We start from the raw sequence: 26997 nt of genomic DNA on the forward strand, positions 1-26997 counted from the left end.
GCTTCTTCAGGCAATCTGAAGGGCGTTTAGGCTGCTGTCTTCCAGTTATTTTTTCTCTCTTCTTGGTGACAGCCACAATGGTCAAAAGTCAATGTCTACAGGCAGAAAGTCGCATGATGACATGGCTACCTTTCAGGGCTTTGCCAGTTACTCTGTCAAAACCATAAACACAAAGTCAGCTTCATGAGAAAGAACTTGAAAGATCCTGTGGACACCTGGAATTTATGCACTTGTAATGTGCAATGTGCTTGTACCTACTCTCAGAATTAGCTGCGGGATTCAGGAGACAAGCAAGGCTGAGGTCTGCCTTATGAAAGGAGCTGCCCATGCCAACTGCACTCACATTCTGGTTTTCATTCCTAAAATGACTGCAATTAAAATAATTCTTTTTTGGTCCAAGATGAGAGCTGGATGGTAGGTAAAGGAAAGGAAGCTGTAAAAACAGATTTATCGTAACTGAAATTAAGGAATGAGAAATGTCTGCTCTTCTGTCACTGCCTGAATTCTTTTTGTTCATATAGATGAATTTTCATCCAAATTAGAACAGTACCTGTTTCACATGCCATGCAGAAAATAGTGAATCTCGAGGCTTGAAGCTAGATTTCTAACTCCATGCTATAGATGGTTTAAAACTGCTGGCTGGTTATGTATTTTAGAGGTGATAGATGAATTTTCATCCAAATTAGAACAGTACCTGTTTCACATGCCATGCAGAAAATAGTGAATCTTGAGGCTTGAAGCTAGATTTCTAACTCCATGCTATAGACGGTTTAAAACTGCTGGCTGGTTATATATTTTAGAGGTGATAGCCTTTTACTCACAACAGCCCACACCTATCTGGAAAGATACACACATTCCAGATCCAATTGCCTTCTTTCCCAACAGCTTTTCTTACAATGTGTCTTAATGTAGATCATCAACATCTTGCAGCCGACACTTGCATGGGCATGCAAGGGCATCTGTGCACTCTTGATTGCTCTGATGCCTCTTACTATCAATTTGTTTTCCTGCAGCTAAGAAATTAACATTGCACTCCTACACACTTCAGTGTAGCAGCTGTGTTCATACCACAGCTGCCACAAATTCCAGAGTCACCAAAGTCACCAGTGGTCCCGCGAAAAAAATTCACCTCCCTGAACTCTTCCCTCATCACAAATAGCTGTGCCTCCCTCAAAACCAAATTCTAATAAGCTTGAAATTTAGAAGGAGGAATTAAAGTAATCTTCAGACTAAGAAATTGGAACAGTCAGTATAGCATACTAAAACCTCACTTCACTGACCTGGAGGTTAGAAAGTTAAGTTGCTGCCAACAAAGTGTTTTGAAGGAGACATCAAAATTGGCCTTGAAAGAAATAAAGGCTTTTCATTCATGGAGTTAGTTCTTTAACAAGCCATCCTAATTAAATTTATCTTCCTCAGATTCAGTCAGAATCCTTTACTATGCTTTGCACATAATTAGAGATCCTAACAGTCTAGGTACATAATTGCAAGCATGAAGTAAGTCATGGCTCAGTGAGTATTTTTAAGGCCTCTGAATTTCTTATTGTACTTTACCTACAGCATGCCTCAATCTGTTCTAATTCAGTACAGTTTTATGGGGAGCTGGGATTGCAGATATTTTTTTAAAAGACTTTCATTGATTTTGAGAGATCCTGTCAGGTAGTTTAGTTTTGATATTTCATAATCAATAATTCAAACTGATTATCATTTGGTGGACAATACTTATCAGTTGATAGCTGTTTATAGCTTTACAAATTTGATACAAAGAATTAATCTGTCAGCTGGTTTTGCCACTTGCTATTGTTAGATATACACTTTTGAAGATCTCTTCTTATGTAACTATGCACACAACTAAAAAAAAAAAATAATGTTCCTTTAGAAGATTCAGAAACATGCTTGTTTTCCCAAATGCTGACACTGATTAAATAATGCTAAGTAAGGCACTCTTCCCATTCAAATCTTGCTGTAATTAGAGACACTCATAGCAAGAAAGTCTATAGAAGAACTGCCCACAAAGATGTCTGTGCTGTCTTTGGCTCCGGCAGTTCCTAACCCATAGACTTCCTGAAAATGGTAGAGCATATAAAAGGAAGTACCGATGCATGCTTATTCTGTATTTCCCTGGTTTCCCTGAGTTCATCACAGGGTACTTTCAGAGACGTACAGTCCAACCAAAGAGACAACGTTATGCTACATTTAAAACAGTTTCAGACTGGATTTTTCACTACCACTCAGGTGATCTGCAACTGGCAGTAGTAGCAAGTTATATCTTATTTTACTGATACAGGAACAATGTCGTCAAGTAAGAATTTGTTTTTCCCCTTAAAACTTTCAAAGTCTTTCCAGCTTGCTATATTTCTAGTTTTTAAACAATTACTGTATAACGTTTGCATTGCTTTTGGCCGGTTTGTCATCTCTCTAACACTTCAGGCTCTTTTTGGCTCATTTCTTAATAGGCCATTAGTCAAGCCATGCTAGAATGCCACAGGAAGTAATTTTTAACTCACGAGTAAGTATTTACTCTTACAGTACTGGACAACTAAGAGACTCTAGTATTTTAATGCAGTATAATACCATTGCCCATAATAACTGCATTTTAAAAGTCAGGGTCATGCATTTCCAAGCAGGTAGAGTGTATGATATTCCTAAATTTAAGGAATGCTTTGGTAATGCAAATTATGTCAATTGGATAAAGAGGACAATTGGATAAGAAGGACATACGAATTAATTCTGCGTATTAAATGTTTCTGTTAGGTTTTTCCATGTCTCTTGTAATTGTTGTTCTCTCTACAATGGTTGCTTTCAAGCCAGAAAAGAAAATTTCTCCTTTGACAAGTATTTTGCTGCTGTATGGGAGTTCTTATAGATTATATTTACTCGAAGCTCTTTAAATCTGAACAGTGCACAGAGAAGGCAAATTAGCTTCTCATCTCAAGTGATGATTAAATTAATGCATCATGAACAGTACTTCCTCTAATAAACACTTCATTTAAATACAGTTTTGCTCCATAATCCCAGAACTACAACAATACAATCACATGCATCAGTGACACTGTCCATCTCCAGGTAATAAATTCAAATTATAAACTGAAATAACTCACTTTATGACAGCCTGGAGCTTCTCACAGAGCACAGTGAGGACAGATACAACATCATCACAAAGAGACTCAGCTGAAGTACCTCCAAAAAGGACAAAGATCAGAGGCGTTACATATGTGCAGCTGGATTACAACCTCAATTCACTGCATAGACTTTCAGAGTTGGTCGGAGCTTCTAAACAATGAGCAGGGCTGCCAAAATTCATAGAGAAGATGCAGTAGGAAAAGTTCTAGATTGGAAAGTGATCTCTACACAATCAAAAACCAGTAGTATTAAATCCAGAGACAGCATTGATTGCTTACACACGTTTACAGAAAATTAGCTGAAATCCAATTCAGATAATAAAGTAAGTACATAAATAAATAATAAAAAAGGACTGGCTCTAGTACTTCTACATGGCAGCTAAAATTTCTGTATCTCTCCCTGTAGTTTGTCTCTGCTACACAGCTTCTGATGTCTGATCAGGTCCTGATCTTAAAAGGGGACGCTTGTGCACTTCAAAGATTTTAGCCTCCATCCACACAAAGTTCTGCAGAAATCCAATGAGAAGATCAAAAGCAGGGATTATTTTTACCTATCAGGGAAGATGGTGGAAGTTAACCCAGAATAGTAGTAGAAAGAATTCTCTTGTAAAATAATCATTTGGCAAGTGTGAACACACCTTTACTAGCGATGCACTTTCAAAAGCTGCCATTATACAAACTGCACCTCTGGCCTGAAATACAGTAACACAATCATTTTCAGATTCCACATCCTACACTTTGAATCTGTTTCAATTTAGGAAGTAAAGCCATGTACTAAAACTTTCTCCAGAGCACTGAAACTCCTTAAATACAGAAGTTAGCACCTTGAAACAATCATTTATTACTATGTTGAGTGCAATGCTATTACTATGGTCCAAATGAAGACATGACTGAAAATACCAGGAACTAACAGGGCTGTCTCAATTCTTACCACAGGTAACATCAAGCTATGAAGAAAGTAAGAAATCGTGAAGATGTAATTTCTGTGATGCCAAACAGTACTGTGCTGATGAAAGCAAAGTGAAGAATAAAAAAGCTGGATTGGAAAGAGCCACTAAAAAAGTCGTACAAATACCTTGAGTCTTGAATTTCTGCAAGGCGTCATCGTTTTCAATTGTCTGGTGAGGAAAGACAAAGGTGGTGTAATCAGTGGAAGCCGTAGAAAAACACTGTAAAAGCAATGTGTTAACAGCAGAGCTCTCTTAACAAATCTGTGTCCTCTATCTGTTTTGGATTTTTTGTTTGTTAGGTTTTTTTAAGTGAAGCTTTTGCATAACATTTTCAAACATTCCTTAAGATCTGTTTTAACAGTCATTTAGATTTAAGGAACTCGCATCTCACTGAGCTGAACTAGGATTTGTAAAGTCCTTAAGAGGTTTCCTACACCTAAAAACCCTCAGTAATAACTAGGCATGCAAGTCGCATTGAAAATAACTGAGAGGAAAGCATAGTCTAGATTTCACACAGTACTTGGAAACCAAAAATCGATTGAGTATTAGAGAGTTTATCACATTGTCATCATTAATGCTACAGTGCCAACACAATTAATGGCAGTCAGGAAATGGAAACGACCTCTTACATCTTTTGGTTCAGCTGCAGTATAGGATTCTTGCTATCACTGCACAAAGGGGTCAAGCCAAATTCTGCTCTCAAGCACCACCAACAAACTGCCACGAACTAAATGCAGCTCTCGTATACTTCACTTACTCCTCAGCTAAGAGCAGAACTAACAAAATTCAACTTTCAAACCCAAACTGAAATGTCAAAACTATTGGTTTTGGTTTGGGCTTGTGTTTGTTGGGGGTTTTTTTGTTCGTTTGGTTTTGGTGTGGTTTTTTTGGGGTGGGTGGGTAGGGGCGGTGGAGGGGAGGGTGTGTTTTGGGGTTTTTTTTAAGTGTTTTGGCTAGTAAAATGAACCTACTTAGCACAGACAGAAGATAAGTCAAAGTAAACTGATTAATTGTGTTCTGCAGTTGCTCATTAGGATAAAAGTAATCTAGTCTAATAATCAAAAATAGAATTGATCATCTTAATCCAAAACAGATGTAAGGAAAATAATCTATACAACTACAGTCCTTAAAATTTCCTAAAAATAGAAACTGACTTTTACAAACAGTACTTTTTTGATAATATGATAATATACAAAGCAGCACGAACAAATGTAAGAAGCCAGTGTAATATCACATGTGCCCAGAATATTTACAGTTTTGCTGACAATGTGCTGGGATTTCATCCAAACGGCTCTCATGGATTTTGATAAACACAATAAATAGAATTTATTTTTTTGCTAACAACCAAGCAAAGAATTTCGTAAGCTTAAATTATCTTCTACAGAAGGTAGAAGAAAACCCTCAACTGCACTTTCCTTAGTTGAGAATTTGGTTTGTTCATGTAAATATCTGTCATGCAAAAACTTTTGGCAAAAGGATTTCAATGAACCTTAGGAAAACAAGCAAACAAAATAAAAAATGGAAAAGTAAAAGGCCAAGGCAGCCTGACATCAGAACAAAGCCTCTTTTGTTTAATGGAAGGAGGGGGAAAAAAAAAAAAAAATCAGCCAAGTAGAGCTGACACTGAGCGCGCTGCGTTTCCGATAGACTGCTCTGAGGCAGGCGCAGAGTCAGAGCCCAAAAAAGCTTTTAAACAGAATTAATTGTGGAAGCGTCAAATAAAAGCCATGGGGCACAAGAAGCCAGTACAATACACTGCATTCAGAGAAACAAAAAGATATGCAGCCATGGACATGGAACCATTTGTTGATGCCAGAAGGCTCACCATATTTTCTTGCTTTTGTCGTAACTGTAAAGTCAAGTCACTCAACATTTGGCTGAGGGTTGCCCGCACAGCGGTGTTAATGCTCCGCTGGTGACAGCTAGATACATATGTCTCAATGCAAACCTGATGAGGAAACAAGATAGCAGTACACAGATATGAACTGTAACTTACCAGTAACACATCTTAGGAGGATACCAGGGTCTTTCGCATACAGATAGTCAGCCTTCCTTACTAGTCCATATTCCCTTATTAACACATTGTAAGTTTTTAGCAATATGGAAAACTAAGTAAGTAGTGTCTAGAAGCAGCATGCAATTAATCAGTTAGTCTCACAGCTGCAGGAATGGTAAGGCAAAATTGGCAGTCTTCCCCTTCTGTCAAACCTAAGTGATTTTGGCAGTTGCCTTGCTCTCTAGTTAATTCCCTAAATGCTGCTTCAATTGTTCATTTCTAGATACTTATTTGTAACTATCACTCTGCAAGTCTGTATCTGCAATGCAAATACCCTCCAATACTTTAAGGTTGTTGCTTCTGTTGTATAGGTATTTGACACTTTTTCTATAATTAATTATTACATACTGCAGCACATCTGAAAGCCTAATACAGAAAATGCAATAGTGTTTTACCATAAATAACACAAATGATTGCCCTTTAATAACTGGCAATGAACCCAAGGGCTCCTCAGCTCAGGGATCCCATGGGAGCCAAGGTAGCAATAAAAGAACACTGACGGATCATACAGTTCCCAGCTCCATGCCCAGCTGCCTACAGGTTTTTGACACTGTGCTGTGACCACAGTTGTCCTTGACTTTTGCCCCCAGATGATGTTACACAAATAGTCACCAAAGCATAATGCAGCTAGGATCCTGGGGACAGCACACTGCAAAAATGCAGTTTCTATCCTTGATCAGATTTTCTGTGGGGGATGTTGGTCTTGGGAAGAGCTGCTATAACTGTAGTAACCACTGTAACTACTGCACAGTAACTACTAAGTGGCTAACAGTCTTGATGGAACTCAGTGGGTTTGCGACAGAACTGTGCAATACAATCTTCTCAGACTGTGACCCAAAGAAGTAGTTTTCATAGAATCATAGAATGGTTTAGGTTGGAAGGGACCTTAAAGACCATCTAGTTCTAACCCCCCTGCCATGGGCAGGGACACCTTCCACTAGACCAGGTTGCTCAAAGCCCCATCCAACCTGGCCTAGAATGCTTCCAGGGTTGGGGCATCCACAACTTCTCCGGGCAACCTGTTCCAGTGCCTCACCACCCTCATGGTGAAGAATTTCTTCCTAATATCTAATCTAAATCCACCCTCTTTCAGCTTAAAGCCATTAGCCCTTGTCCTATCACTACATGCTCTTGTAAAAAGTCCCTCTCCAGCTTTCTTATAGGCCCCCTTCAGGTACTGGAAGGCTGCTATAAGGTCTCCCTGGAGCCTTCTCTTCTCCAGGCTGAATAACCCCAACTCTCTCAGCTTGTCTTCATAGGAGAGGTGCTCCAGCCCTTGATCATCTTCATGGCCCTCCTCTGGACTCGCTCCAACAGGTCCCCATCCTTCTTATGTTGGGGGCCCCAGAGCTGGATGCAGTACTGCAGGTGGGGTCTCACGAGAGTGAGAGTAGAGGAGCAGAATCACCTTCCTCAACCTGCTGGTCACGCTTCTTTTGATGCAGCCCAGGATATGGTTGGCTTTCTGGGCTGCAAGCATGCACTGCCAGCTCATGTTGAGCTTCTCGTCAACCAACACCCCCCAAGTCCTTCTCCTCAGGGCTGCTCTCAATCCATTCTCTGCCCAGCCTGTATTTGTGCATGGAATTGTCCCGACCCACATGCAGGACCTTGCACTTGGCCTTGTTGAACTTCATGAGGTTCGCATGGGCCCACCTCTTAAGCCTGTCAAGGTCCCTCTGGATGGCATCCATTCCCTCCAGTGTGTCAACCACACCAGACAGCTTGGTGTCGCTGGCAAACTTGCTGAGGGTGCACTCAATCCCACTGTCCACATCACTGACAAAAATGTGAAACAGCGCGGGTCCCAATACTGAGCCCTGAAGAACGCCACTCATCACTGGTCACCACTTGGACATCGAGCTGCTGACCACAACTCTTTGAGTGCGATCATCCAGTCAATTCCTTATCCAGTGAGTGGTCCAGCCACCAAATCCACGTCTCTCCAATTTAGAGACAAGGATGTCGCGCGAGACAGTGTCAAATGCTTTGCAAAAGTCCAGGTAGATTTTATCAGTTGCTCTTCCCATATCCACCAATGCTGTAACCCTGTCGTAGAAGGCCACCAAATTTGTAAGGCGTGATTTGCCCTTAGTGAAGCCATATTGGCTGTCACAAATCACCTCATTTTCAATGTGGCTTAGCATAGTTTCCAGAAGGATCTGTTCCATGATCTTGCTGGGCACAGAAGTGAGAGTGAAAGGCCTGTAGTTCCCTGGGTCTTCCTTTTTTCCCTTTTTAAAAATGGGGATTACATTTCCCCTTTTCCAGTCAGTGGGAACTTCACCAGGCTGCTATGACTTCTCAAATATGACGGATAGTGGCTTAGCAACTTCATTTGCCAGTTCCCTCAGGACCAGCAGATGCATCTCATCAGGTCCCATGGACTTGTGCACCTTCAGGTTCCTTAGATGGTCTCAAACCTGATCTTCTCCTACAGTGGGCGGTTCTTCATTCTCCCAGTCCCTGCCTTTGCCTTCTGCAACTTGGGCCATGTGGCTTGAGCACTTGCTGGTGAAGACTGAAGCAAAAAAGTCGTTGAGTACCTCAGCCTCCTCCTTTGGCCTCCACTGAGTTTTATCATTAACAGTGATTGTAAAAAACACGTAAATGACTGGTCACATACTTTTCAGTCTTTGTGGTTTTATTCTGCCATCATTCAGATATATAGCTAGTGAGAAGAACCATGCATATAGATTAAACTAGCTGTGAAAAAAAAGAGTATTTAAAAAAAATGTAGTATAAATGATATGCATGAAGAGTATACATAAATGCATCTGGTGCATGTTTTCAAATGAAAAGGGTATTATGATGTAAAGCCATTTCTATAGTTCCTTAACAAGGGTGAGTTTTTAAGAGGGAAAAATAGAAGTGATCTGATTATATAGGCTAATCAGTATTGACACGGGTACATGGACAAGACTCTGAATTGTTTCTAACTCCTACTGAAATGAAACCAAGCTATTCCATTGAATAAGAAAGGCTGTGGACTTGAGGCTGTAAAGTTTAAGATGAACATGTTGCTGGCACATTTCTGCATTTGTTAGAGCGGAAAAAAAACATAGGTATGTTCCTAAGACCGTTTTGACCTCCTCACATCTCAGCACTTCAATAAAGCCACGAGCACAAAAAAGCATGACTGAGTTTCTTGGATACAAACTATATCTTAAGTGAATGATCTAAGATGTCACACATGGAAGCTACTTAATTATGGCTCTTGCCTTATTTTCCCTTACTTCCCAACTACACTGAGAGATAGCATTCCAGAGCTTTTCAAGTGTATGTACATCTCTCGTTATCTCATGCTAGAAACACTATGCAAATGACATAAACTGAGGCTGATTATCTCCTTTGACAATACACTAGAACAGGTTACAGTTGAACACATTTGCAGGTTATAAGGGACGGAATCAACAGCATATCTCATTCTTGCTGCCCTTTTTCAAGATTCCAAGATTCCCTCAAATAATACCCCCCAAAAATAAGGGATTTTATTTAGCTTGAGATCAATCAGTCAGTGATGAAGATGGTCTTGTAAGTTAAAAGAAGGCCTGGACGAACTCTGTCCATTATTCAGCTATCACCTGAACTCCAGTGGACAAAAAACCCTAAAGCCTGTTAATCATGTACAGCCCTTCGCAGAGGCCAAACCATTCCCAGTGCTGCTGAGATCATTCTCTTGAGCTGTGAGTCTTTTTCTAGAGTACCTGAATTAAGTGATGAAATACCATTCTTAGAGGTAGGCTGACTTTCTGGAAAGAGCATGGTTGATCTCTCCTTTTTCTCTCCCCTCCCCATGCTGGCTGATAAGCAACAGTACTATCCACTTGAGCTTCGATCTTACAGAAGGCCTGTGTTCTAAAATGGCTGGGCAAGGTACCTTTTGAAAAGCCATTGATGAAGAAGCACCAGTAAAAACGCGAGAGCTCAGGGCCCCGAGGAGATGCGCAATGGACATTTTGATAATTTCATGCATTCGGGGACTTCCAGCTCTATGGCATGCAAAACACAACTAAGAGCAAAACACAGAAGGGTTAGCCAATGAAACACAACAGAGTCAAACAAAACAAACCTCCACAAGGTAGATGGGAGTAACAACTACACACACAAATCCAAGCAACAGCCCAAGCATGAACTAAACTTTCTTGCAGAGGTCTAGACAAGCATGGGAAGGTGCACACAGCAAGATTTAGTCTGTTTTCAATACTTAAGCCACAAAATACAGTACTCTTCATGTCAGACACTTCCTTAATTTGAAGCTGATAATATTCAGAAAGATTTGGGGTGCCATTATTTTGTACACATGAATTGAGAACAATCAGGCAGTGCGAAATGGCCAGACCATAGCCTTGTTTGTCAGAGAAAGTCCTCAGAGTTCTACCAGTAACGCAGGTAGCACCTTTCCAATTCTGCAGTGGCTCCACTTTGCTACAGAGGGCAGGCTAGGAAAACTAAGGAACTGACTTGGAAAGAAATGCCAAATAGCAGGGGCACTGGAGCAGAAAGCCCCTCTCTGCCACCTTTCCCTTAAAGCAAGTCAGAACAATAAATGCTGAGGCTAAGTAAATGCTGAACTCAGAAATAATTTTCTGTTTCCTACTGCTTATACGTTACAGAATTCAGATACAAAGGCATATTGAGTCCACCTGTTATAGCCTTTGCCTGGCCAGAAAGAACCTGAGGAAGCATGTATGTGCCTGGCAGGACTGGCTAATTAGAAATGGCATCAGCCTGCATCAGGGCTGCTGTTCATTTTGAAAGAAAAAAGACAAACTATCATTGTGCTAACTTGTATCACTATACTAGCAAAGGTTTTTAAGAGCCAGGCTAGCCATTTGGGAATGAAAGTGAAGTGCAACTACCAAGAGCAGCAGGGTTTAACTCCACTCTATGAAAGAAAACTGCCATTTTTCAGGATGCTTTAAATGAGTAACAGGCCTATTGCGATCCAAATTTACAGAGAGAACAGCAAATATGATTTCTCATACAGCTTATAGCACACAGACCACGACTGATGGACCATTTTCCCCCAGTCTTAGGCAGTGGAAAGACTGAAATCTGAAGGGTTTAGAGCCATTAAATGCTTTTCCCAGCAAGTATTTTGTCTAAGCTGGAGCTATTTAATTACAGCAAAGAGATGCACTAAGCCGAATTCATCAGCTCGCATGTTAGAAAGTCTGCTGAGAAAAACTGCAGCAGGGGAAACTATCTGTGTTTTCTTCAGTTTGGGACACTGACCTAAAGAGGGTTTAGTAAAACTTAAAGTTGTGGCTTGCTCTAAATACCAATTCAGTAAATCCTTGCTTCTGCATCTACAGGTGGGGCTTACAAAGACCTCCAAAAATAGCCATACCTTATGGATTTGGAAGTCTCACATAGCACAAGAGAAACCGAAGTCTAAGCTGTGCAGGACATCTGGAATGAATACTACTTTTTTATCCTATATATGTTATATACACAAACTGTTTGTGTTATATCCCTGCCTTTTAAAGCCCATTTGTTACAAACTAGCAGCTGTTTTCTTTGGTTCCCTGTTATCCCTACAACCCCATTCTCTGCTTCCAATGGGACAATGCAAGGTCTGTTTTATTCCTAAATTTAGAAAATACTGTAACTGCCAGGTAAAGTTAGCTTATTTTCACATGGAATTTTTCTTTTCTACAAAATACCAAAATCTGAGAAGGAACACATCTCTAAATGTCTACATACACTTGGAGTATATGACATGTATATAACCTTTACATTGCTCCATGGACATTAGCTCTCCCCATACCACATTAACAATATAATTTTATAATATATCGTGCACACAACAGTGTGTGCTGCACAGGAGGATTAAGTGTTCCTGTACATCTTCTCTAACCTAAGCCAACAGCCTCATGGCTTGCTACACACTGTACTAAAAATATCACCTACATACAAAGGCTCACTTAATAGACCTGCTGGTATGTTTTTCTACAGCCAAAGCTCCTTTGCAATTTAATTCAGACTAAAATCTAATGGAATAGAGGGAGAAGAGTGACTGATAGCACCAGAACAACACCATATATCTAGAGGTGTAATAAATCTTTTACTTGGATGTATTAGGAAAAAGATACGCACAAGGCTAACAAGGCACATTGTGGCACTTGTGCTAACATGGCACATAATGGCCCACACACCTCTCTTGAGGAAACTTCATTAGTTTTAGACTTGCACCAGGTAAGGAATTGGCACAGCGTTGTGTTATAAAGAACTCAAGGAAATTTTTCTATTGCAAAAGGCAAAGCAAAGTAAATATGAGGAGCAGTAAATGTGCAACGCTGTAGTATACAATTGTCAGTCAGTTTCCAAAAGTGCCTTCCCATGCAAGCCCATCAGCCCTGCCCAACTTACAGCCCAACTTACAGCTATTTCTTCACACTAGACGTAAGGTAATACCAGACCTTGAGATGGTAATTGTGGTTTGAAATAGTTCAGCTTCAGGGTATGTATGGAAGACACACTCTAGGTAGCGGGGGAACATTAAGTGACACAAGCAATGGTACAACAGAGGCACTTACCTCAGCAATCTTCAACACTGAACTCCCATTCAGCTCAAATGTGGAGGTATATGTTATACAGAGCAAGACCTTGAATCAAAAGAGAGGGAAGAAGGAAAAAAATTACGATTCATCTGTTATTGCCTCCCTTCCCCACCCATGTGCTTTAAGCCCCAGCTCCTTCCATTTTTAGAGCAGACATCAGAAGATTCTTAGCACCATGTGTTACCGGGATAAAGGAGATAGCACAATCAAGTTGCTTCCTCCTAAGAAGCTGCAACTGTTGGCCCCAGAGGTACAGCTCAATGGATTATTTATCACTGTCTCCAACATCTGACCATGGAAGGAAAGACAATCCTGTGATCAACTCTGGCCTTGGACTTCATAGCCAGAATCCATTCATATTTTATCCACAAGCTTTGCGTGATTTATAATCAGCCCTTCAATTCATTTCTATCAGTAAACAAAGGAGGAAGGAAAAAATGTATACAAGTTATTACTTAGGTGACACAGATACATATGTATTATGTGAAACAAGCAATTAATTACTGTTTGACATGAGGATTTCCCAGCCTAGGGTATTTCCAGTAAGTGTATTATAGTCACTTGATAATGAGCAGCTAAAAAACAATTCATAAGCCCCAATCCATGAGGGAAGGCTTGTCCTGTCTTGAACTCAGCAGGAGGAATAAGAACCAAAAGCCCTGTCCGACACCTTACTTTGAAAAGGAGTGGGAATGTGATGTGATCTACCAGGTGGTAGCGTGGTGGGTTGAGTGGGGAAACGTGGTTAGAGGTGCTGTGGTGTAATGCCTTTAGTGTCTGGAGATGTCCTCCCTCCCTCCCCATCTCCCTTTCCAATCCCTCCAGCCCCGTGGAAGACTGAGACAGTCTGAGCTACTTACTGTCCTCTCTCCTTTGAAGCATAAAATCCCTCCAGTGCCAGAATTTATGCTTTGCTTGGTCTGAAATAGCCTGAGTTTTTTCGGATAAGCATACTGGGAAAATATCAGTCACACTAACACTAATGTATTGGTCCCCACAACTTCCTCAGCACTTAAGAACTACTGTTCTCTGCTTCACAAGGCAATTGGGGTCATCAGGTAAGTTAGCATTACTGACTGTTAACTATTTATTTTACTTATTACATGCTTCTCAGTGGTATTAGGTTTTTATTCTATGGGTAGGTTCTGTGACAGCTACTAATGCACAACACCCTGGGGTAATCTCCTTAGCCTAGAAAGCAAAACAAACAAACAACTCTGCCACAATGTGTCTGATCAGAGTTTGCAAATAAACAAACATAAAAAGGAGGCAAAGGGATACATGTTTGGGAAGATTATTGTCCTTAAGTCCCTGTAAAAGTGTCATTTTTCTGACCTTTTATTGCATTGCACAGTTTCCACATTACAGTGGAACAGTAGAAAATTGTAATGTAACAACCTGAAGTGGCAAACTAGATCACCTATCAGATCCAAGCTGTATCATCTCTCTAGATAGTGGTGGTCTCTAGAACCATCTCAGAGCCTTCATAAAGAACAAAAAAAATGCTGATCTGCAGGTTAAGCGAAGCAGACAACTCTAATATAGCACCACTTAGCATGCTGCAACCGCTGAACACCCATCATTACTATTGAATCTCTGCTTGGGAGAATATTCCTCTCTGCAATCATTTTGCACTAGGGAGGGGGGGAAAAAAATATTACTGGAAAGCAGGCACTTAATAACTGTAGGAGAATTTGAACTCTCCGTACAAGTGAAGCTTTGAGCATTACTTACTTGGTCTTACAGGTACAGACAGAAGAGCCTGTCCATGGCTGAGTGTGCCATTTTTCTAGAGAAGGACATAAATAATCGCCTTCGCATTTTGACAGTCAGACTGAAAAGTTTCTATGCACTGAAATGCACTGCATCCTTATAAATGTTTTTCTCAGCAAAAAAACTGTATTTCACTACAGGTTGTCACACCTTACTCCAAGGTTTTTTTGTTTGCTTCTTTGTTTTGTAAATAAAATACCAGTCAGGAGCTTGATCCTATTCTTACAGAAAATGTTTCTACTATAAAAAGTATCCCAAGAAAACCATTAAGTAATGGCAATTTTACATTTGTCTTTATATGTTATTTTGCCCTGACTCTAACTCAGCCCTTCATAAATGGAAGCTGAGTAATTTGGATAAGTATTAGAGAGAACAGAAAAGGGCATGTTACTCTTCTGAAGTACAATAGTCCTGGACTATAATCTCTTTTTCAGATGTTTAATATTTAATTTTAGAGCAAAGTGAAGTTTCTGAACCAATTTTCTTCTTTATAGTTTCCCTTTTCTGTGAAATGGGCAAAATGGATATTCTCATCTTAAGTGTTACACAGCCTACCTCCCTATTACAAGGAGAGATACAGGCTATATAGCACTAACACCTGAGCTTGACAGAGAAGGAAACCTGTTTCTAATTACAAATTATTAAGAATGATGCACTTTATATTTCTTGATATGAACTCTGCAAATTTCTCTGCAATCCGCTGCATTTGCTGGCATATGGACAGGTGCCAGCGACAAGGAACAGTGATACCACCTTTTTTTGTGTCCACAGAACAAATCCTACAGAATAGCTGAAAAGTAAACAGTCAATTATAAAAACCCTCAATAATCTCATCTGGTTAATAAGTGCATAAGTTATAAGGGTTGTTATTTCCATCTGCTGCTCAGCCTACACCTGTGGAATTTAAAACTTCAAAACTGAACAATTTTGTTCAGCACTAAGTGATTTCTAAACTACTGGTCAGCCTCACATTCAGCTGTTGGGCCCCACCTTGTCAGCTATTAACTACCCTGAAATTTTATTGACATTTCTAATAGTTTTGAGAGCTCAGCAGCTGGCTAAAAAAATATATATTCAGTATTTAAGGAAAAACTGTGATTTGTATTCTCCATACACTGCCGCGTAAAACACAGGCGTAGCACACAGTTCATAAACCCAGAGACAGACAACTGTCACCTCCCACTGACAAATCTCTTCTTAACGTGCTAAAAGCCAAGATGGACAGGCAGACCCATGACTAATTTTATTCAGCAGTTTGCGTGTCCTGATTTCCCTACTTGTAAAACCTCGTTTGCTTCATGTGATTTTCTGTTCTCTTGTACCATCTTGGCTTTGTACAGTTTGTTAATACCACTGCTTTCCACAGATCAATACCTGGAAGCCATCTACTACAATACATGGAAGTACACACCAGTTTAGGCACTCTTATAAGCCCTTGCTCTTCAAAATATCTTCTCCCCCTCCCTCCTTAATTTCCTACCTTTATAGAGCTGAACTGTGAAAAGTTAGCACGTATCTGCCTACTCCTCTTTGTCACAAGTGTTCATAACCTGCTTGTAACAGGTGAATGATAGAAAAGTCAGATACCAAGCGCAGTAGGGAAGTGATGATCAAAACCTTGCTACGAAGCAACAGGGAATTTCAGCAAAAGGACTGCTAAGTTTTGACTGCATCTCTGTCTAAAATGAGATCTGGGAACCTACTAGCTCTAGAAAGGGCATATGATCTGATGCGATCAAATGACAGAAGCGTAACAAGTTATTAGCCAGCATATTTTTGGCTTACTCCACTTGCTACTGTCTTCCCTCACAAATCATTTGTGAGATCTGAAAGATGGTCTCTGACCAACACACAAGACTGCTCTCAGCTATGATTTCCATCAGCGCTGCTGCAGGGCTCATTTACAGTCTTGGTAATGCTCCAAACACTCAACTCGCGTGTCTTCCCATTTGTGTGGAACAAACAGGAAGATGGAAGGCTTCTCTTTTAGATTACTAGATGAAAAATGGGATTACAAACAAACAAACAAAAACAAACTTAATCATTCAGATCTACTAAAAACACTGAGTCTCCAGACAGTATATCCCATAGGCTGCTTAACTACTCATGACACTAACTCAAGCAGTCTGTATTTAAAAAAATTAAAGAAAATACAGGTAGGTTTTCTTGGGCAATGACATTTTGTTTTTGCAGCCACTGGCAGTGGAAGCAGAAACAAAACTACAATGCAATTTCTAGTAGCATCTTCAGTACAAAACAAAATTGAAAATCAGCTTTTATTGTGTGTTACTGTGATGAGATCTTAATTGGTATGGACTCTAAAACACACTTTTTTTTTTTTTCTTTTTTTTTTTTTTTTTTAAAGAAGGAACTTACATGACTGTAGAGATAGTTTCAAAGGCACACAACCTCCAGGATGTTTTAATTGTCTTGCATTATCTTGCAAATGCCAGGATGAGATCACATTTCCATAAATGGCTTATCCATAATGAAAGTATTCATTTTAATTACTGTTGAAGCTCTGACTGTCATGGAACAAGAAATACAATTCCTACTCCCCGGAGTCCTAGGGTACCAACTGTAGTATAAGAGTGCATGCACAGATAGTTTTCACAATAAGTAGAAACAAACAAACAAACAAGGTGCTCCTGATGCTATAATGAAGATCTACTGACACAAAATGTACAGGATTTGAAGTGCAATGTAATTAAACTGACATTACAATGTCTATCCCATATTTTAAGGGAGGTCTTTTAAAGAGGGAAAAAGAGGGAACATTTTTAGATTGTGAGACTGCTAAGTGTTGCTAGCCAAGCTCCCCAAGTGTTTAGCATATATTTGTAGTAAAAGGCAATTCTCACATTGAAGAGCTTATGGTGGAATCACATCAAATAAACAAGGTGTGTAAGAAAGCAAGTAGTATCCCCCAAGATGGAGAAAGAGGGAAAAGGTACAAAACAACTGTAATCTGTGATCACCTGAGGATGCTTCAGCATTTCACTGCATTTAAGTGCCAAGTCCAATATCCATACACTACTGCTATCCTTTTTCTGTTCCAGCACTTTGAAGTCCCATTGGCAAAATCCTCTGAACATTCGTGACTTAAGACACTTAAGTCATTAGAGTGCTGAATTTTGCAGCCACCTCCAACCCCTTTGTGAGATTCATAAAGGAAGCCTTTCCCGTCTTACCTTACTTGCAGGCTTGTAAACTTGTATGCAATGTATACTCAGATGATTCTCAAATCCTCCCCCCAGGAGGAAAAACCCAGCCAGAAGACAAGGCAGGGCAACACTTTATCTCATTCAGGAATTTGACATTTAAAGCAGTCATCCAGTATTTCTGCAAAATAATTTGGACAGGAGGTGTCTTCCTATTTGGCAAAATAACTAGTAACCTGCTCATGTCACATTCTTTGGCCTTGAAGGAAAACAAGGGCAAGAGAAACAAAGTACATTAATGAACTCACGTACATTGTCTCACCATGTATCACTGTACAAAACAGCAGATTTTAATTATGGAGGGAAAGGAGACAGTGTCTCCCATGAATCAGTAGACCCATAAAATGCCTTACTATCACAGCAGCAACCGGTGCTCAGTATTATGAATGCACCAGGGCTTCTAACAAAAGGGCTGTATCTGGTGTAGAAGAACCTCACACATTTATCAGTGGTGACATGCTGAATGCTCCCACAAGACCATGCCCATTAGTTCACTAGACTAAAACAGAACTATCACTGAAAAGTATTTATGGTGGTATGAAATCAAGTGAAACTTCTGTTTATGTAGTGCAGTTGTAGAAGGGGAAGAAATTATTTTAAGCAATTGCTTAATAGATATTTAACAGGTTTTCTTAATGGCTCTGGCAGGGGCTTTTATCTTTAGAATTACAACCCTTAAAGGTAGGGAAGATTAAAAAAAAGGCTGACTAGCACTGCTAGGCTGGCATTTTGCCCTTCACAGGTTACAGCCTATTTAGGTATACTGCATTACTTTATGAATTAGAAGATAAATATCTGAGTAAAACAAAACTGAAAAAGGACAAATACCAAACTGAAAAATACCAACAAAAAGTCTAAAGAGTTCTCAAATAAAAATGAAGTTACATGCATCCACTACCAAAATGATCAGAAAGGATGTCAACACATGGATGTAAGTAAACCCACAGCTGTCAAGGAAAAAAGAACCAGTATATCCCCTGGATGGAAAATTCTGACATTTATTCTTGATGACGAGGGAATTTTTTGGACAGGGGAGAGGGAAGACAACTCCCTTACCCTCAGATACGTGCAAGGTTCCACCAAAACTATATCAGGGGAACTTTCTGTGTGGCAATGTACTTTACAACAGCTAATTTAAAATTACTATTTCAAGTCACTAGATTAATTGTCAAGAAGATAGCCTGAAGACAACCTAAGAAGTGGCATCCCACAGGCTGTCTGGCCTGTCAGAAGATTTCATCCTATCCCAGACCATCTCCTGACCTGCACCCAGGAAAGAGATACTAAAAAGCCAGATAAGCTGGTTTTGTGGTGGCAACATGAACCACTATGCCACACGAAGCTTCCATATCTTTTTCCTCTCTCACAAGAGATACATGTGAGGAGCCCTAGGGAAGAGGACTCCCAGGAGCTGGCTGGCATTGTCAGAACAGCTTATTGGGACACAAGTTCTCTCCTCAGCTGCCCCCAGGACCAAATGGTGTTAACAGCTATGGTGGCAGCAGCCCTCATCATGGGAAGCTTATAAGCAGAGAAAGTCTAAGTTGGGTGCATGTTGTCTGTGGCACATCTGGAGTACGTGCATAATTGCATGTAAAAGCTATGGCAAGTGACCCTTCCATGCCACTGTTATGTGACCAACTTGGCTGGCAGAACTTGGCACTGTTACCTCCAGCAAGCAATAATGTCTGGCAGCAGGGAAAAGATTAAATGGCAATATATCAAAGTTAAAATGTTTCTATATTCGGTTTTGTGGTCATACAACGTCTTCCAGTTCACTTTCTTAATGGTTAAGCAATGTCCAAGTTCTTGGTATACGTCTAAGACTAAAGAAAGTCTGTAAGAACTTGTACTTCCCTTCCACACAGGATAGGTGTTAAATTACACTTTCCAGAGCTAGGGACTTGCTACTTTCCACATTAGCCCTGGAAAACTTGCAGGTATGACCCACTGACTCATTGCTTGCATAAGCTGCACAGAACAGCTCAGTGATAAAACTCCAGCACTGCTCAAGTTTCTTCATTTCTGGAAAATTCGTGCTGTTGCAAAAAAGAATGCCAGCCACAAGTACTCCATAATAACAAAACCCCCTACATGAATAGCAAAATCTGTGCCGTATTAATTCTACTTCTGAGCATGTATACTGTAATATAGTATTTGATCACAGTGTATCACAGGTAATAATTCCACCACCCCCCCCAGTCATTCATCAGGTAACCCAAAACCAAACCCACTGCTGAGTTAACCTGGAGTAAAGAACCCTTCTGCCATCCATCCATGACTAACTGAAGACAAGAATCCTGCCCTCTTACCCTTCCCATGATTGCCACAGCCCCGGGGTAGAGCGTTCCTCTAATTCCTGCTTTTTGTGCCCAACCGCAATGATTTTGATTACCCCACACTGAGTGGGACAGTTCCAACACAACAGAACTAGCATGTTCTCTGTCCGAAAACACTTTCATAACCTCACAGCTGAGGGAGCACTGAGAAAGTTAAAATTTTTGCGTTAGAATTTCTTCAAGCAAGAAACTAAGCCTACTTTTCTACTCCTGCAAACCTTTTAAGAGACGGGACCAATCTCTGCTTAGATTCTTAAAGCCTCATGGCTGCTCAGATCCACAGAGGTTGTTCAGAGCTATGAATTCAAGCACAGAAAGGTACTGAGGAAGAGCCACAGATCCTGGAAAGAGGCTGGATTTTTGAGATACTGCATTCACTACTGACTGGCTTAGGCAACTCCCATCCAGTATCCATCTGGCCATATCCAGGCTGCTACCATTCTCATTCTTTTGTACCCATTAAGGAGAAAGCTTGGATATTTAATTCAAGACTGAATTCTGCTATGACGGGAGTTCTTTAATCACAGTCTTAATTATGAGTACTAGGCATTTACCATAGTTCTAATTAATCTGGGAAAGGATGAGCTTATCTTGAAACATGCAAGGTAGGTCACTCAATCCACTGGAGTTAACCTGGTTACTTATAACTAAGCACACGCATAAAATAACTTAAAAAAGTAACCAGCAAAAAGAAAAAAAAAAAAAAAAGTAAACCCAAGAGAGTCCAGATTTGTAATTGGCCTACATTACAACAATTTAACTTATGAAAAGGCTAAGTGGAGGAAGCACTCAGAACTGTAGCTAGCATTCCTTGCCAGGACTGATCTTAGAAAAGAGTCTTATTTGCAGGACATTGTGCAAGTCTTTACAGACTCCCCCCTTTGACAGTGCAGACTGCTAACACATCTCTGAATTATGAACTGAACAAAAATCAGTTATTGCGTATGATAGCTCGTATCAGGCACCACGTTACAAGAACTAATGAACACATTCAGGTGAAACTTTCTTCTATAAATTTTCAGCATTTTATTGACTTTTTTTCTTACTAATATAAATTTTAAACCAGTTCTGTATTAAAGCATGCAAATAAAGTTGAATAATGGTTTTTATTTTTTACTTTATTTGAAACATAGTCCTTGTCTGCTCACAAAGAGACTGGATTGCAATTTGTATTGCAAGTGATGTTGAAAAATGTTTGCAATACTGCAGAGCATAAAATATATCAAGGGGGAAAAGTGATCTGTTATTCCAAAATGATGTATTAACTAAAATATGTAAGACTAACAGCAAGTATCAGCAATTGGGTGCCTGATTCTCATCCTGAAAGTGACAGTCTCTCTTCTCCATCTCCATTTACCAGTTACATTTTTACTGTTGCACCAATGAATTCTTATTTTTAATGGGCAGTGAAATCACTTTTTACTCCTATATAAAACTATTATACATGCCTTGCCTCAAAAAGGCAGCATAGGGAATAACATAGTTTACATATACTTTTAAATCCAAGTTGTTTCAGTCCAGTTTTGTCCTCCATTTAATTTTACAGTTCAAGACAAAGCAGAACACTTGCAAATGATATTCTATTAAGCACAACCAAGTTGTATGTGGAAAGATACATTTCATAAACATTAACCTTAAAACAATGACAAGATATATATATTTGTGAGAGTTTATTACAGTGATCCGCTCATTTACCAGTATCCAAGAAAAAGGTGCAGAATATAATCATCCATGGAGGCTGGGATTTTACAGTTGTGTTTTGTCAACATTTTTGATCAAACAGTTTAGAACTACTTTTCAAATACATAATATAATTTGTTTTCTGTCATGAAGGGCCAAAGAAAAAAATTAACTACCCCCCCCATCAAACCCTCCATGTCTTGGAAAAAGAAAAAAGTTAGGCTTCCTGTTCAATGGCAACAAAGTTCCTGCCAAGTTTTCTGAAAAAGTTAACAATAAGTTTTGCTCAGTTGCTCAAGCACAATCCAGCTTAATCCAGTATTGCATTAGATCAGGACTATCTCCCTGAACCTGTAACACCATGGCTGTGCAGAACCTAAAACAGGTCAACTATGATTGTTAAAAAACTAAGAACAAACAAAAAATTGTCCCCAAACTTTCTGCTACTCCTTGTAGATCTTCAGTAGTGACCTTCTCAAGTGCTGACTAATTCGACACTGTAACTGGGACCCTATCTATTGAATTATTACAGAAAAAAAATAATAAATACTAGGAGATGGCTCTTAGTACTTGAAGAATCACTTTGCATCTTTAAAGCATTATGGTAGCAATCTTGGCACGAACAATTACAAATACCCAATCTAAAGACAGTGTTTCAGAGGCAGAGCTATTTGCTCCATTCAGCCTGTCCTTACACAAGCTAAGTTTTACCACAGAACTCTAATTCAGATTTCAGTTCTGAATATATCCAAAATGAAAACTGAAATCACAAAAAGAGCGGTCTAGTATTATTACTGGAGAGTTCCTAAATGCTATATTAATGGATCAGTGAAGAGACAAAAGAGAAAAGATTGCCTTAACACAGCAGATTTAGCAAGGGTTCATTAAACCTCATTCACAGATTAAAAAGACTTCTGGCTGACTCCTCACTGAAAGCCTACAGAAGAAAACCGTAAAAATTTTGCCCATCAGCAAGCAGTACACCTAATCCACTAACAAATGCAAGTTGGAGTCACTGGGAATAAACTAAGCTAAACTTAAGTTTTCCTAAATGAAAGAGCTGTTCAATCACGGACAATAGGTAAATACTGGGAATTAGAAGAGTCTTCTCTCTCTTGAGCCACTTCGGAAGAATATTTTTTGGTTCCAGAAAATCCTCAAGTCTATTTCAAAACACACCACAAGTAGAGTAGCCACAAATACTGTGTGAAGTTTTCTCAGAGGTAATAAGAAACAAAGCTTGGAAGCTCCACTGACAGAAACATTATATATATTCATAACATGTCCAGCATATCATAACACCGTTAATTACAATAGTGAAATAAAGATCAAATATTTAAAAAGAAAACTGAGTTTCCTTCGTAGAATGTAATTATTCTCATTCTTGCTTGAAAGTTTCTGTCTCGCTAGCTGTAAATTTCTTGGGAAATCTGGGCACAGACTGGACTGACATGCACTGGATTGCATGACACAGCTTTATCTGTGACTGAAGAAAACAAAAGGAGGCAGTAGAAAGGGAACTTTTAAATGATCAATCATGCCTTTCTTTTTAAAAACAACTTGTTTACTGTCAGTACCCATTACATTACAGTGTATCTGGTTTATCTGGAGAGTTTGTATCTGGGTGAGGACTCATCTACTAATTTGCAATTATTCATTAAACTCTATTTTTTTTATTTATTTGAGAATAATGTTAGCACAGTTAGATAGAGAGAGAGGTACTGCATTATTAAGAATGTTGTCAACTTATAAATGAAAGTCACCATAACATTAGCGAGAAGAAAGAAAAAAAAAAAAAAAGTCCTTGCTGTTTTGGATTCTTTCCACCCTACCCACTTCCTTCATACTTGGTTTCACTCCCTTCAACATCACAGTTATGTTCAAAGCTTAATTCTAGTTCTTCCAGGAGCCTTTCCTGGGGGAACTAGATTTTAGGGCCAGAGTTATACAGGTGAAAAACTACAAAAAAAATCAAAGAGAGAAAGGAAAAAAGTCACAGAATCGCTGAGGCTGGAAAGGACCTCAATCCAGAGGCTCAGCTATAGATTAGTTTCCTTTTCCACTGCTGATCTGACCATATCTGCTAGCGCTTTTATCAATACTATATGTATCCCCACAAGCAAAGGTCTAACTGCACAAAGCAGAAGTACTTCAGCCATTTTAAAAACATCTGAAGCCAGAATTTAAAAGCATCAAACCAGGAAAGAAATCAGGATCCCCTCACTCCACAACCAAACCTAAACCCATGCTATTCATCTTCAAATCCAGAATATGTCCCCTTTCTGCTGCAGACTCTCTTTTTGCTTGGTGGTCTAGTGCTTAAGGTCAACAAAACATCCCTACTCCTCAACACGAGATACACCCTTGCATTTCACTCAGTTATAACATGGCCACATGTCACACAACAAAATTCCTCCCACTTCTGGGCCAGCCATATTGCATGACCGTGTTCATCTAAGTAAGTGCTGAATTACTGCCCCCCCCTATTTTTTCTATACATCTGCAACTGTATAAATAGAGCAGTAAGTCGCTTTGGCGCTTCACTGATAAAACACCTAATTTAATTAGTGATCAATATGTCTCTTCCTTCACAACTCACACGAACATTGTAAAGAAAATATACAAGTAAAAACATTATTATATAATTATATTTATTATAGAATTAGATTATTCCGTTTGAAACTGCAGTTAAGCTATCGATGTATTACAAGAAGATTGACAACAAGGCATTCTATGACTCTCTGATTTTCCATTCCCTTGATACAGTCAGCTGAGCACAGTAAAAATACAAACTGGTATTACATATATTAGAGACCTTTTCAGTACGACAGAAAAGTATCACGGCAACAGCAAAGATGAATGCTAAAGTGGCCTTGTGTCAGACACATTGCTCCTTCTGGTCACTTTCTGGATTACCTGGTTTCTCAGTATCTTTTAATATTATTTAAAGCACCTAAATAACCTCAGTTTAGTCCCCAGTGTGAAAATACTAATAAATCTCTGTCATAAACTGTATCAGAGGTACAGAGAAGACACAGATAGCACAGTCATTGAGATATTCTAAAAAAACACTAGGCTCAGCAGTTAAATAACATGCAAGTCTGAATGCAAAATTTATACACCCAGAAAGCTCACTTTACTATGTGGGAAATCAAATGCAGTTAGCACACCTGTGTTTGTTACAGGTGCCCATTCACATCACAGAGAAATAATAGTCTTTTCCCTTTCCTCACTGAAAAGACCACTGCCTTCTTTTGGGCACAAAATTGATGTTGACATAAGAATTACCCAGTGCTTAGTAATAATAAGGGTGTCCTGCAAAAAGATAAACAAGGACTTCAGAGTATCACTTCTACTCTGGAAATTCAAGGGGGGGATTTCCCTACATAATAACTCTATATGAAACATCTAAGAGAAAGGTGCAATCCACAACTGGTATTCAGAAGAACTAGAGATACTGGCAGCAGTCCCTAACCTAGAGTTTAGTTTAGTATTTGCTTATTACAAAAAGTAAAATTCCACTTTAAATCAAAGTATAAAAAGGATAAGAGGTACCTCACGTAGCACAGAGGAAAGATACATTGTGAGAGATGAAGGCTTTGAGTTCATCTTGACAGTTGCATCTGGCCAGTATAAATCTTCCCTGGCTGCCCAGGACGCACTCAAGCACAGTCCCCAACCCTGTCCCTTAAGACTGAACACTGTTAGCATGCTGTTTTTGTGATCCTCCAACCTGGGAATCTGTAGACCATGCCATGACAGTCACCCTTAAAAATAAAAAGGATTCAGTACCTAGCCATAAATTAGTGAGTGCTGTTCCACTTCTACAACAGTGGCCCCAACTGCTTGGTTTTTTCAGTGCGAGAAGAGGCCCAGCTAGCACTCCTCTCCATTTATTTACAGCAACCATTACAGTTACTCTATTCCTTTCCTGTCTAATGCTGCCCCTTTACAATAATATTTGACAGGTTCCAAAAGCCTATCAAGCAAGGCAACTAACTGCACTTATGCCTCTCTCCTGTGTTCTCCCTTTCACTGCCAGTTCCAGCTTGCAGTCACCTGAATGTAAAAAGCTTTACAGAATGCTCTCCTCAGCTAATCAAATCCCTTCACGCTCACATCTGCAATACAGGTGGATGACAACAAACGATTAAAATAAATATTAAAAACATTTGTTCTGGATAATGTGTGAAGTGTGAATTTCTGGTGTACACTTATTGGCAACAACAGGAGATATTCTGGATAGGTTTTAAAAAAAAAAAAACCAAACCCAACAAAAAAATCCATTTAAGTTATTTAGGAGCTTACAAGCCAGCAGCTTACAGTGAAGTCTGTACTTCTGCACCTCTAGTTTCACATCTATTTTGCATGACTAAAACCTTTTGTGGAATCTTTGATGGTTGCATTCCTAATACCTGCAAGACTCGTGCAACTGTGCTGCAAGTCACAGAGAACCAGGCCAGTATCACTGCTGACCCAGTTTCACGCAAACCTGCTCACACTCAGGAGTATCTAATATCTGCACTGGATAAAGATGTGTTTAATCTCCTCCAGATGGAATAACACAGTCTAATGTACAATCATATGCTGCCTTGAGGACACATTTTAGCAGATCCAGGGATACAAATGCATTGCTGAGACCAGCTGCTTGAAAAACCCCTGAAAGCTTTAGACATTCAGTGAGACCTGAGCTAGCTACAACATTTTCAAGTGTTGAAATGGCATCTGTAACCTTCAAGTTACTATGTAAAAAGATCTCTACTTGATTTGACTTTCTGGCAAGGCTCACATTTAATGATGCTGAGTTTTAACTGCCCTGATTACAATACATTTTGGCCCTCCGGTCTCTTGAAATATTTAAATCAAAACAGAAGTTTTGCTTTGTTCTCAGGACATAAAGATGTAGCCTGATTTTTACCATACATCCATTTTGCTGTGCTTTTAGCCAGAAAAGGATTTGTACATCAAAATTTCATTCAGTGGAATGAAGACAGTGTTCTACTTTCTCTGTTGCACTTAAATTGGAATTGAACATGCGTCTTTTTTCTTTAAAATAAAAGTACATTAATAAAGTCTTAGGTTTTGGCTTGGATTTTATGTGGTTTGGAGTTGGGGTTTTTTTTGCTTTTCACATATCAAGACAAATTGAGAAGACATTCACTCATAACTGTAGTAAAATACAGTCCTCACATTCTTCTCAGTGTGGGCACAATGCGTCACAGATGCATGTCATGGTTTTCAAAGAAACAGCGCACATGCAGATTCTGCAGCGCTCAAGAAGGTAAAAAAG

General features: G+C 39.4%; 1 protein-coding gene across 1 annotated transcript in view; it reads right to left on the reverse strand.

The window, feature by feature from the left end:
• Window positions 1–26997, reverse strand: part of ARFGEF3 (ARFGEF family member 3) — a 92779-nt gene that overhangs the window by 43114 nt on the left and 22668 nt on the right. The window contains exons 5-8 of the mRNA XM_059831388.1: window positions 12671–12739; window positions 5898–6020; window positions 4198–4240; window positions 3102–3180 (exon numbers count right to left, since the gene is read on the reverse strand). Of these exons, the coding sequence (XP_059687371.1) occupies window positions 3102–3180; window positions 4198–4240; window positions 5898–6020; window positions 12671–12739 (314 nt within the window). The remainder of the gene's footprint in view (window positions 1–3101; window positions 3181–4197; window positions 4241–5897; window positions 6021–12670; window positions 12740–26997) is intronic.

Source organism: Gavia stellata, chromosome 2 (genome assembly GCF_030936135.1).
Source record: "Gavia stellata isolate bGavSte3 chromosome 2, bGavSte3.hap2, whole genome shotgun sequence".
In the NCBI taxonomy this organism is placed as follows: domain Eukaryota; kingdom Metazoa; phylum Chordata; class Aves; order Gaviiformes; family Gaviidae; genus Gavia; species Gavia stellata.